Genomic DNA, 13,474 nt, shown 5'->3' on the forward strand with positions numbered 1-13,474 from the left:
GAAGGTAGCAATTCAGGGTCTGCAACCATAGCGAGTCATGTGCTAGTCCCCGCGTAGTGCATAGTGAGGGAAGGAGAATTCTTTCAAAGAGGGAAAAAGGAAGCTGGGAGGGCTAGAGTAAACAGAGTCCATGGCTTTTCATTGGCTGAGTTGTGACAGTCTGAGCTCTTTGCAGGAAAGAAGAGACTTTCTTTTTTTTTTTTTTAACATCTTTATTGTGGTACAATTACTTTACAATGGTGTGTTAGTTTCTGCTTTATAACAAAGTGAATCAGTTATACATATACATATGTTCCCATATCTCTTCCCTCTTGAGGCTCCCTCCCTCCCACCCTCCCTAATCCCACCCCTCCAGGCAGTCACGAGCCGATATCCCTGTCACAAGCCGATATCCCTGTCACGAGCCGATATCCCTGTGCCATGCGGCTACTTCCCACTAGCTATCTACCTGACGTTTGTTAGTGTATATATGTCCATGCCTCTCTCTCGCCCTGTCACAGCTTGCTGTTGGGCTCTGCTGTCCTCCTAGGGCCTGAGACCTCCGCCTTCTGGCCTTCTGATTCTATCTTAATTGAGGTTTCTGTTTATTAATTTTTACATCTTCATATGTAAAAATGAGGTTGGATGTTTTTGTACTTGAAGAAACAGCTCTGTTGTGGTAGCTTCCTGAGCGAATGGATTTAGAGTCAGAGACACAGATTTGAGCCCCAGCTCTACCACATATAAGTGACAGAACTCTTCACTGGGGAGGAAATGTTAGCTAATCGCTTTCCTGCCTTCCCAAAAGCTGTTTAGGTAAGATGATGGCCCCAGCTGGAAATCCCTGAGGTTGGGAGGGCCTTCTGGGCTAGGTTTGGGAAGTCTTTGTGGGGAGAAGGACCAACATAACAGAGGGTGCCTGAGTGGTGTGGGGTTGGGGACGGCAAGGGAAGGACAGGGACATTTTGTTTTGGATAAATGACCATCTCAGGCAGCACCTGTTCCTTCTCCCAACTCTTTTCATGCTTTCTGTTCCCCATTTTATTTAAAGTAATAAATATGTCAATAAAATAAAGTAGGAAAATCTTTTAGACTTCCAATAAAATAAATGGCTTTTTAAGGGTAGAGTGAGCTCTGACATAGAAACTGTGGCTGGAAGCCACAGATGTTAATAAAGTCTAGATTCGTGTTGAATTTCTTGAAATTATATGGACCAGTAATTTCTAAACTTTTTAAAAAATATATTCCCTAGCCAGAAATCATTTTTGAGCATTCACTACCCAAGACATCTTTATAAATTATACAGGCAAAGCCCTATTAATATACTTTTAAAAATAGAAATTAAGAAGGATAAGAGTAAAAGATAGAATTTCAAATTTTTCTTTCCATAGTTCAGTGGCTCATCACCCCACATTGGAGATTTGGGATTAGAGAAGGAACTTTTCATAAAGGAAAATTTAATGGGTGGGTTCATAGCCTGAGTGCCCTAGACAGAGAGCCTCTGGGTTGGCCTTTGCATTTGATACCTGCAGGGGGAGTAAATAGGCTACTTCTTATTGAGACCTAAAGTTTTCATTCATCCTTATCATGAACAAAGAGCTAATGAGTAGTTTGAGTCTCTTGCCTCATTTTATACTATAGAGAGACCCTAAATAGTAGTCCCTGTGGGCACTCAGTTAGTACCTAGTGAACCCTTAGTGCACTTCCAGAAGGAGAGGAGTTTTCCATTGAAAAGAGCAACAAATGCAGAGTAGGGAGATTATTACTGTCTCAGCTCTTCTAGGTGCAAGGTCAAGGTTAGTTTTAGGGACATGCTATGAGGATAGTAATATTTTAAATGATAACAATTAATAATTTTTACTGATACTTAGTTTATATCTGGTTCAATACTGTGTGTGTGTATATATATATATATATATGTAAAAAAAAATTTTTTAATATTTATTTATTTATTTTTGGCTGCACTGGGTCTTCGTTGCTGTGCACAGGCTTTCTCGAGTTGTGGGAATAGGGGGCTACTCTTCACTGTGGTGCGCGGGCTTCTCATCGCAGCGGCCTCTCCTGCTGCGGAGCACGGGCTCTAGGCACGCGGGCTCGAGTAGTTGTGGCACTCAGGCTCGGTATTCATGGCTCACAGGCTCTAGAGCGCAGGCTCAGCAGCCATGGCGCACGGGCTTAGTTGCTCCGCGGCATGTGCGATCCTCCCGGACCAGGGCCCAAACCCTGTCCCCTGCATTGGCAGGCGGCTTCCCAACCACTGCGCCACCAGGGAAGCCCTATATGTAAAATTTAATAACCCATGAACTAGGTACTGTCATCTTTGTACGAATGCAGAAACTGAAACAAAACAACAAAATATAGCATCATAAAGTTTATATATACTTTATATTTTTATATAAAGTTTATATGTTTTTCCTATGATCTATATTTTCATTTAATCATTAGTGACCATTCATTCATTTAACTAATGTTTATATAATATATCAGGAACTTACTAAATGCTCAGAATACAGAAATGACAGAGTGGTTTCTGCTCTCAAGGATCTAATGACCTAGTGGAACAAAAGATAAGTAGCATCAGTGTAGCATTTTTTCGTTTATAAACGTATTTCATATGTATTAACTTATTTAGTCCTCACAATATCTCATTTTACAGATAGGGAAATTGAATCTCTGGGACAGAACTTGAACTCAAGCTAGTAAATCATTCATTATGTCTCAGCTCCCTTTTTATATTTAGATGAGTAGAACCATGTCATAGCCAAGTTTATTATTAAAAGTGTTCAAATTAACTTCTTGTGAAGTATAATTGACTCTAAGGAAATTGAAGACTGTGTTAAATAACTTAGGAAACACGTTTTGGTGTTCTGCTCAGACTTAACAGAAAATTTTCTATTTATGGCATATTTTAAGTATAATTTCATCATGTGTTTTTTTTTTAAAGATGAGAGAATGAGAATTTCCAACCTTTGCACCTTCTTTATTTATTCAGTTACTTAGGTTATGTTCTATCTTCAATTTTTACCACAGGCAACTTCAGAGTGGACCTTGGATTACCCCCCCTTTTTTGCATGGTTTGAGTATGCCCTGTCACATGTTGCCAAATATTTTGATCAAGAGATGCTGAATGTCCGCAATCTGAATTACTGCAGCTCAAGGACCTTACTCTTCCAGAGATTTTCCGTCATCTTTACAGATACACTCTTTGTGTATGCTGTCCACGAGTAAGTCTGAGAATGTCATTTCCTGTGGAAGGTGTTGAGGAAATATTATAGTTATAGTATTAACTTGTTCCTCATTTGGGGCAAACAAAGGTCATATAATAGCAAATGCTAGAACAGTCCAAAATGGTTGTGTTTCAAACTTCACAATGAGTAATGACAGCAAGCAGTCTAGCTGAATCTTGTGGAAGAAAATGGGGGGTGGGGTTACAAGTTAGAGGTAGAACAAGAGATTGTGAATGTTGTGAAAAGTAGTCCCAAGTGAGTTCCAGGACCGTTTCTCCTGCCCAAAGTGGCTCTACATGCTTCTCTTTCCTTCCTTGTAGCAGACTACCAGAGGCTGCCATGACCTACCCTGTTCTTTGGGATATGCATACCTACGTACAGCACAGCACACTCATGCATACATATGCATAATGCTAACCACCAATGGAGTTTCCATTGTAGTAAACTCAAGAAATCTTACTGAGTGCTTTCAGTTGTAGTCTCTGGATTCTTTCCTTCATGAAGACTCTTCACTAATTTTAAGTTATGTTTATATTTTTATGTTTTGCATATTTTACTTATAAGTTACTTTTAAGTAGGTGAATACACGTATGTAGAATATTGTGCACAGTGACTTCCAAGTAGTGATTTCCCAGTTAATGTTGGTTTCTATTCTGTCCTAAGACTTAAGCCTGCTGGTGTGATTGTGACAGAGCAGTAACTGGTGTCCATTCAATGACCTTTGTCATAAATAGATCATTTCTGTTTGTGAGGCCTTCTAGACTGAACTCTTGCCCCATTCAGTAAAGAGCCCCTTGGGGATGTTTTAACCCCTGCTCATTTTCGTGGAATAACTGCTGTTTGGCACCCTGACCTTCATTCTCTTTATGACCTGGCAAGAGTTGAAAGGGAAGGTGATATGTAAATGTACTCCTTTTAACTCAAAATGTTTAAATTCACACTCTCAGGGAAAGTGTATACAGGCAGAGAGAGGGAGTAGAGTTCATTTCCATCTACAATGTAGAGGGAACAGTTAAGTAAGATAAAAATCTGGAACAAGGCACTTTGTATAGATTAGTAACTTACTTCTCAATTACCCTGTAAGGTTACTATCTCTATTTATGAGGAAACTGAGGCTCCATGGAGGAAAAGCAGGACACCTTTTGCTAACCCCTATTTAATTGCATCTTTTTTTTTTTTTTTTTTTTTTTTTGCGGTCCGCGGGCCTCTCACAGCTGTGGCCTCTCCCGCTGCGGAGCACAGGCTCCGGACCGCAGGCCCAGTGGCCACGGCTCACGGGCCCAGCCACTCCGCAGCATGTGGGATCTTCCCGGACCGGGCACGAACCCGTGTCCCCTGCATCAGCAGGCGACTCTCAACCACTGCGCCACCAGGGAAGCCCCTTAATTGCATCTTTATTATGTCTTCTTTTGGTTTTAGATTTCTTTGGTTTTAGAATTTGCTGATATTCAAATGAAACACATTTTAAAAAAATCTTTTTATAGAATAATACATCCTTTTCATTGTCAAAATTTTGGAAAACAGAAAGCAATTATACATACACACAAAGTAAAAATGACCCATACTCCTGCACTTACAGCTGTCCCTGTCAACATTTTGGTGCATATTATTTCAGCCTCTTTCCTGTATCTGAATTTAATTTTTATAAAATAAAAATGGGATCATACTGTTTTGTCACCTGGTATTGTCACTTAATTACTATATCTCTACCTTTAAATAAGATACACTTTTTCATAGGAGTTTTTTAAATTATTTGGGCAATCAAGAGCTGCAGGTTTGTGGCTCTATTCTTTTTTTTTTTTTTTTCAGTTCCCTCCACCACCCTCTCCCAAACTATCACAGGTCTATTTTTTTCTTTTTTAAATATATATATTTTAAAATGTTATTTATTTTTGGCTGCGTGGGTCTTCGTTGCTGCACACAGACTTTCTCTAGTTGCTGCGATAGGGGGCTACTCTTCGTTGCGGTGCACAGGCTTCTCATTGCAGTGACCCCTTTTGTCGCGGTGCATGGGCTCTAGGCGCGCAGGCTTCAGTAGTTGCAGCACGTGGGCTCTGTAGTTGCGGCACGTGGGCCCTAGAGCACGTGGGCTTCAGTAGTTGTGGCGCATGGGCTCAGTAGTTGTGGCACACAGCCTTAGTTGCTCCACGGCACGTGGGATCTTCCTGGACCAGGGATCGAACCTGTGTCCCCTGCATTGGCAGGCAGATTCTTAACCACTGCGCCACCAGAGGAGTCCTCACAGGTCTATTCTTAACTTGGCTGGTATCGTAATATATAATTTGGAGTGCTATATCATTCTGGTCTGCATATTTTAGTTTTAAGGACTAAAATAGTGTGTGCCCTCTCAATTTTCAAAATCCTTACATTTGGGTTTTTGGTGGATGGTTTTATTGTTTGTTTGCTTTATTAAATGAAGACTTTGTTTTCAAAAAAAAAGAAAAAATGAAGACTTTTGTTTCAAATCCACATAGCTGAGAAAGAGACGTGGAACTGGCCCTGAGGCCTTTCTTCCTGCTACCACCTTTTTAAACAGTCAAGAATGGCATGGACACCCCAATCCCTGTGTCTAATCTAATAAACTGACAGGGAAGCAACTAAAAACTTTCCAACCCACTGGAATTTCTTGGGAGAGGTGACACCTAAGGGCACCTTAATTGGAAAATTGTCAGCATCACCAGAACTGGACTCCATCACCTTTCTTTTTCCTCCCTATTAATAATTGGCAACATTAGAGCTGTGATTTGGGTGCAGTCATATTGAAGGACTACGAGAAATTCTCTTGGAGTCTCTTTCCTCCTTTTCTAAAAAAAACCTCCCATGGTCCTTGAGAAGTAAATTTAATACTCTGAATGAAAGCATCTAGCGTGCACTGAGTACTCCATAAGTCCTAGCTTCATTTCCTTCATCCTTTCTCTCCTTCATTCCTCCATCTCTTTCTTCCTTTTTTTTTTCCTTCATATTTGGGTTGCTATAAACCTGGGTTTTCTGACTGCTATTCAGCCTCAGTGTCACTTTTTAATCATCATTTTCAAAATAAAATAGTTCCACATTAAAAAAAAAAAGAATGGCATGGACACTTTATCAGGAATGGCTAATCAAACGCATCAGAGTATATCAGAGTGTACTCTGTAGAAGTATTATCGTATTCTAATGAAGATTAAATTTGTTTCTGATTCTTTCCTCGTGTTCCAATATAGGTGCTGTAAATGCATTGATGGGAAAAAAGCAGGCAGAGAACTTACAGAGAAGCCAAAGTTCATTCTATCAGTGTTACTGCTGTGGAACTTCGGGTTGTTAATTGTAGACCGTATCCTTGACGTTTTATGTACTGTTCCCTTACTTATTTGATATATACTAAGTATAAGATTAATTCTTTCTGTAATGGTGATTCTGAAATGTGAGCTGCTTTTGAAAGTGGATGTGGGGTGGGTTAGTCAGTTCCCCAAACTGTGGTCTCTGCCCAACTTTATCAGACTCTGGTTGTTAGAGCACTTTGTCCCTGAAAAGTTAGAGGTGACGTGCAAGAACCAGTTAAACTGCCAGTAAAGCAATATACTGGGACTTGTTAACTGTCTTTAGATTAATCTAATACACATATCTTAACTAGTTTATAACACATTATTCTAAATACCTTTTATAGGAAACGGCATATCACAGTGTCCGTATGGAAACAGACAGGCCTTCATGCTTTTCTGCCATCTTGGCTTATGACATATTAATAGGCAAAGTTCTTAAATCCAAAGGGTCTGAATGGGGGACTTCCCTGGCAGTCCAGTGGTTAAGACTTCTCCTTCCAATGCAGGGGGTGCGGGTTTGATCTCTGATCGGGGAGCTGAGATCCCACATGCCTTGTGGCCATAAAACCAAAACATAAAACAGAAGCAATATTGTAACAAATTCAACAAAGACTTTAAAAATGGTCCACATCAAAAAAGTCTTAAAAGAAAAAGCTGGGGGTGGGGGGTGGGGGGTTCCTGAATGTAACTAAAATCTGAATGACAGAAGCCGAATTTCTACAGTTTTCATAGAGGTAGCCAGGTGTGGAAGAAAACACCGAGACTTCGGTTTAAGTCTGACCTGGTCTTGAATCTCAGGTATGAAATTCAAGTAGTGTTAGGCCATGAGTGGATTAATGCTCTGAGCTCTAACTACCTCACAGGTTCACTGTATGTGTACTGTAAACAATGGAATGCTACATGCATTGGCCTTCAGTAGCTGTTAGGTCCCTTCCTTTCTTATCCCTGATTCTAAAAAGCAAAACAAAACAAAAACTCCTTTAGTTGCTGGCTCTTTAAGGTACAGAAAATTTGGGAAAGTTTCCTGGTTTTCTTCTTAAACATAAATTTTAATTTAAAAGTTTGTCCAGGATTTGGCTGTTTATAGAAAACACTTTTATGAAAAGTCCAAACTGGTAGTAATATTTTTCTTTAATTTACCTATAATGGAAGCATTTGCAATTTTTATACTTAGTCTGCTGGCACAGTTCATTGTGAAATTAGCATCCTCTGTTTTCTTTCCTTGACCTAAGTCCAGATATTCATTTCCAGTACAATGGTTTTTTATCTGGATTAATGCTACTCTCTATTGCACGATTATTTCAGGTAAACACAAAATAGGCTAATTATATTAGTTTGGTTTTTAGCTTGTAAAGGTGATAGGTAAGTTTATTTGACCAACTGTTTTGAGTTGCCAAGTGCTATAGACACTTTTATTGAGTATTTCTCACAAATTCCATCTTCTCTTTTAATAATACTTTTCTCCATTTTACAGATGAGAAAATTATACTCTGAAAACTTGTTAGAGTGTGGCAGGCCTAAAATAAACTTGAGTTTCTATATTTGGTTGGGATCATTTATCCAGGAATGAAATCTTCAGCAGTTTATACTATGTAGTAACTGTGATGCTAACATCAGCAGCATGTAGCATAGTGTAATGGAAAGTATGGAATTTGGAACCAGAAGACCTGAGTTGAAATCCTGGATAACCTAATAAGCTGTGTGACTCAGAGAGGGGTTATTCAAAAGCATTGGCTGCTTCAGATTGGGTACGTTATATATAATATATTATTGAGTAAACCTTGTAACTATTCTGTGAAGTTGTTAAAAGTTTCCTCCTTTCATAGAGGAGGAAAGAGGATAATTCAGATTTCTGGGACACTCCTCTGTACACTGAATCAGAATCTTTGGGATTGGGTTTTAGGAATCTCCAGGGAATTTTGATACACCATCAGGTTTGGGAACCATTAACCCAAGGCAACCATCAACCCTCTCAGCCTCAGTTTTCTCATCCATAAAATAAAATTTACCCTTGATGCATTCTGTTTATAAGATGGGGCCACCTACCTCACAGGGACTTTGGAAAGATCAAATTCAATAATCTCTTTCAAAGTTCTTGGGCAACTATAAATGTCTGGATAAGTTTTTTTCTTTTAACCATAAAAAGCCACATTATACGTGGATCAGAATTGGTGTTCAATGAATAAATGTTGGATGGTTGTTGAACAAATGAACTAAACTTTAGCTATAGAACCAGCTAGACTTTCTCTGAATCTTAAATAAATAATAAAACCGGTGGAGAGATTTGGAAGCCTCCCATTGTTTTTGCGTTATCATTCCTAACGCATCTATTCTAGACCACACCTGATGAGACAGTGAAAGGAGGAACTTGGCCTTTCATGTTCTCTTTGGCAGTTTCTCATTTGATCCTTCCAAACCCCAGGACCCCAGGACCATTATCTCATTTGATCCTTCCAGAATCCCTGTGAGGTAGGTAGAATGCAGACTTCTTTAGTTATAGTCAACTCAGTTTGGAGGTTTTATATTTTTCCTCAATCAGAATGCCTTTAATTCTCCCAGGTAGTTTGTTAGGTCTATAGTACTATTGGCACAACACTTGGTGCCTTCAGCCTGATTGTAGTTTATGTTACCTAATACGTAATATAAGATTTAAGTGATTCTTTGTTAGCATAGCTTTATGTGTAATCATTGGTACTCTCATTCCCAGATCGTCTCTGGAAATCAACTCTAGCTATTGTATAACTATAAGAGGGTGAAGGTAATTAACTTCCCTAGGTTCCTTAAGGAGAATTTGTAGTGTGTTGTTATGATGATGTGTCTTGCACTTCAGCATCAAACTTAGTACTTAATAAATATTTGTTGAAATAATGAATTTATGAACCGACTAGGCTCAGTATAAAAGCTGGCTGGAATCACTTGCCTCTGTTCTTATATTACATTTAAACCTTTTTATTATAGAAAATTTAAATTATATACAAAAATGGAGAAAATAGTACAGTGATCTAAACACACACACACAGAGGATTAATTTGTAACACATCCCAGACATCGTATTTCATTTGTTAAGTATTTCCAAATACAGGCAGACCTCAGAAATATTGTGGGTTCAGTTCCAGACCACCACGATAAAGCAAATGTTGCAATAAAACTAGTCATGTCAATTTTTTGGTTTCCCAGTGTATATAAAAGTTATGTTTATACTGTAGTCTGTTAAGTGTGCAATAGCGTTGTCTAAAAAAATGTACATACCTTAACTTAAAAATACTTTATTACTAAAAAATGCTAACCATCATCTGAGCCTTCAGTGAGTTGTAGTAGTAACCTCAGAGATCACTGATCACAGATCACCATAACAAGCATAGTGATAATGAAAAAGTTTGAAATATTGCAAGAATTACCAAAATGTAGCACGGAGACAGGAAGTGAGCAAATGCTGTTGGAAAAGTGGCGCCAATAGACTTGCTCAATGCAGGGCTGCCACAAACCTTCAATTTGTAAAAAACACAGTATCTGTGAAGCGCAATAAAGCAAATCGCAATAAAACGACATATCCCTGTATATTTTCAAAACCATGTGTTTTTTTCAATATGGTAAAATACATATAAGATAAAACTTACCACCTTAAACCATTTTTTTCCTCCAGTTTTATCGAGATATAATTGACATACAGCACTGACATACAGTTTAAGGTGTACAGCATAATGATTTACTTACATACATCATGAAATGATTATCACAATAAGTTTAGTGAACATCTGTCATCTCATAAAGATACAAAATTAAAGAAATAGAAAAAAATTTTGATGAAAACTCTTAGGGTTTTCTCTGTTAACAACTTTCATATGTAACATACAGTAGTGTTATTTATATTTATCATGTTATATATTACACCCCTAGTACTTATTTATCTTATAGCTGGAAGTTCGTACCTTTTGACTGCCTTCATTCAGTTCTCCCTCCCCCATTCCCCACCTTTGGTAACTACAAATCTGATCTCATTTTCTTAGAGTTTGTTTGTTTTTGCTAATTGTTATACAACATAGTGATTCAATATTTCTATCCATTTCAAAATGATCACCACATGAGTCTAGTTACAGTCTGTCACCATACTAAGATATGACAATATAGTTATTGAATTTTCCACACTGTACATTTCATACCCATGACTCATTTATTTTGCAACCGGAAGTTTGTACTTAATCTTAGTCTCCCTCACCTATTTCTTTCCTCCCCTCACCCATTTATCTTAAGCATTTTAAAATGTACAGTTCAGTAATGGTAAGTATATTCACACTGTTGTGCAACCAGTCTCCAGTGTTTTTATTTTTTAATAAACTTTATTTTTTTAAATAATTTTAGCTTTACAGGAAAGTTGCAAAGATAATAGAGTTCCTGTACCCCCTCACTCATTTTCCCCTAATGTTACCATCTTATGGTACATTCATCAAGACTAAGAAACCAACCTTGGTACACTCAGATTTCACCAGTTTTTCCACTAACATCCTTTTTCTGTTCCAGAATCCAATCCAGGATACTACATTATTGTGTTTAGTCTACCCTGAATTTTGAATTATTTACCTTTTAAATCTCCTAGAAAAGGCATACGGAAGGAGCATTTCTCTTTGCTGTTCTCCTACATTTCAAGCACATCTACCTCTATGTAGCACCAGCTTACGGTGTATATTTACTGCGATCTTACTGTTTCACTGCAAATAAACCAGGCAAGTTTTAGTGATCATTTTATTTTATTTTTGCTTTATTTTATTTTATCTTGACTTGGTGGCTTGCTTTGTGAGAGAGTTTTATGAGGCACAATGGGTATCTCTCAGCTATTGATCCTATAAACCCTTTACCCATTCTGATTTTTCTCTGCTCTTGCCACATCATAAAGATTGGTGTACTATCATAGGATACTTCTAGTTTTGGCATATTGTATAAGTTATGGCTTTCCATGCCCCTGGTTAATGATAATGTTCCTTTTTTGTAGATGGGTCCATCCGATGGAACAGCTTCAGTTTTCTCCGTCTTATTTCCCTGGGACTAATTGTTTTCCTAGTTTCTGCCCTTTCGTTGGGTCCTTTTCTAGCCTTGGTAAGTCTTTTATTTGTTATAAAGAATACATGTTTGTTGTTATTTAGAAAAAAATAATAAAGCCAGGAATATATGAAATAAGGAAAACTACTCCTTTTTTACTCCTTCCCACTATGACTCCCCAAAGATAGGATGTTATTCTTTCAGACATTTTTGTGCTTATGCAAATATGTATGTGCATATATTTGTATGTTTAACTATGTGTCTCACACAGACACACACACTCACACAGAGTTGCTAATAATTAGTCACAGATTTCTATATTTGCTAATCTGCTTGTTTGCTGTACTTTATTTGTAACCTCAAAATCAGGACTCACAGTGCTTTCAGTCATTCATTGACAGCAAACATTCTAAAGTGCCTAGAATGTTACAGATGTTCAACAGGTGTTTTTCTTTTTTCACTTCTTCCCTCATGCTGAATTCAACTAATTAGTTTTAATTTCTGCTAAAATTGGGAAACACTGCATCTCTCATCCGGCCTTCCCTGCCGTCCCTTTCTCTTCAGTAAACTTGGTAAAGCTGCAGTCTGTGTTCTCCTTTGCCCCTTATAAATTCTTCCATTATTATACTTATAATAGTATTGGACTGGTATTCAGAGTACTCTGATGTATCTTGTCCCACTTAACAGATGAGAAGGTTGGACAAAAAAAGAGGTTCTGTGAACTGCTCAGGATCACACAACCACTTCCTTGTACAAAAACCGGAACTCAGACCTCATAACTTTCTACGTGCTATGCCATAGACAGTACCCTAGCTCTCTTTTTGAATTTAGGAAAGATTGATCACTGTTTAATCTCTTTTCAACAGAACCAACTGCCTCAAGTCTTTTCCCGACTCTTCCCTTTCAAGAGGGGCCTCTGCCACGCATATTGGGCCCCAAATTTCTGGGCTTTGTACAGCGCTTTGGACAAAGTGCTGTCCATCATTGGTATGGTAGCAAGCCTTCTCACTTTTTTTTCTTTGGCCGTGCTGTGCGGCTTGTGGGATCTCAGTTCCCCGACCAGGGATCGAACCTGGCCCCGGCAGTGAAAGCACCGAGTCCTAACCACTGGACCACCATGGAATTCCCTAAGCCTTCTTACTTAGACTATGAATATTGAAAGGACTAGTCACATTGACAAATGGAAAAACCTGTTTTGTGTTTTGAATGTGGCTGAGCTGTTTGTTCTCCAGCCCTGCGTTTCAGCTTTCAGAATGAACAGGGGAGTGGTTCTAGGGACTGAGACTTCAGTGCAGGAAACAGATTGCACTCCTTATAAAAGCTCCTTGTGGCAGTGAGGTTGTTGCTCCTTTCCTTGGGAAAAAAATAAACTTTTTAGACATTTTTAAAAGGTAATTTTACCTTAAGCAAAACGTTATTCAGTAGTTATAGCCTTAGTTTTAAACTTAAAAATGTGAAGAAGCAGGAAAAAAGAATGTGTAAGTTGTGACTGTGGGTATTGAACCAATAAGGAAAATGATGGCCATGCATTTTAACATGAGATTAGAAGAAAGGGAAAACTGAGGCTATGCTGTTAAGTTTGAGGTGTGATGAAAAAGAATTTATAACCTTTGGATGGTTCTGAAAATAATTCTGTGGAACAACTCACAGTCTCTCCTTTGTGAATACAGCCTAGCTTGATGGAAAATGGCAGGATCAAGAGAAGGATAGGTAAACTTTTCTGTAATGGGACAGACAGTAAATATTTTAGGCTTTGCAGGCCACATAAGATTTTGTTTACAACCTTTAAAAATGTAAAAACCTGTGTGAGAAACAAATGCAACAATAAAGAAGTGCTAGGCTGTCAGTAGCAGGGGCTTTGGAACCAGACAGAACTGGGTTCGATTCTTCCACCTATTAGTTGTGTGACTGAGGCACATTACTCATCTCTCTGTA

The 13,474-nt window shown here is 38.3% G+C and overlaps 1 protein-coding gene across 2 annotated transcripts in view; it reads left to right on the forward strand.

Moving 5' to 3' along the window:
- The window catches only part of ALG8 (ALG8 alpha-1,3-glucosyltransferase), a 28,378-nt gene that overhangs the window by 8,293 nt on the left and 6,611 nt on the right, over window positions 1–13,474 (forward strand). For both annotated transcript variants that reach the window (XM_007455295.1, XM_007455296.1), the window contains exons 3-8: window positions 3,010–3,203; window positions 6,407–6,516; window positions 7,743–7,810; window positions 11,100–11,226; window positions 11,493–11,596; window positions 12,406–12,526. In XM_007455295.1, coding sequence (XP_007455357.1) covers window positions 3,010–3,203; window positions 6,407–6,516; window positions 7,743–7,810; window positions 11,100–11,226; window positions 11,493–11,596; window positions 12,406–12,526 — 724 coding nt within the window. The remainder of the gene's footprint in view (window positions 1–3,009; window positions 3,204–6,406; window positions 6,517–7,742; window positions 7,811–11,099; window positions 11,227–11,492; window positions 11,597–12,405; window positions 12,527–13,474) is intronic.

This window comes from Lipotes vexillifer, unplaced genomic scaffold, assembly GCF_000442215.2.
Source record: "Lipotes vexillifer unplaced genomic scaffold, Lipotes_vexillifer_v1.1 scaffold276, whole genome shotgun sequence".
Classification (NCBI taxonomy): domain Eukaryota; kingdom Metazoa; phylum Chordata; class Mammalia; order Artiodactyla; family Lipotidae; genus Lipotes; species Lipotes vexillifer.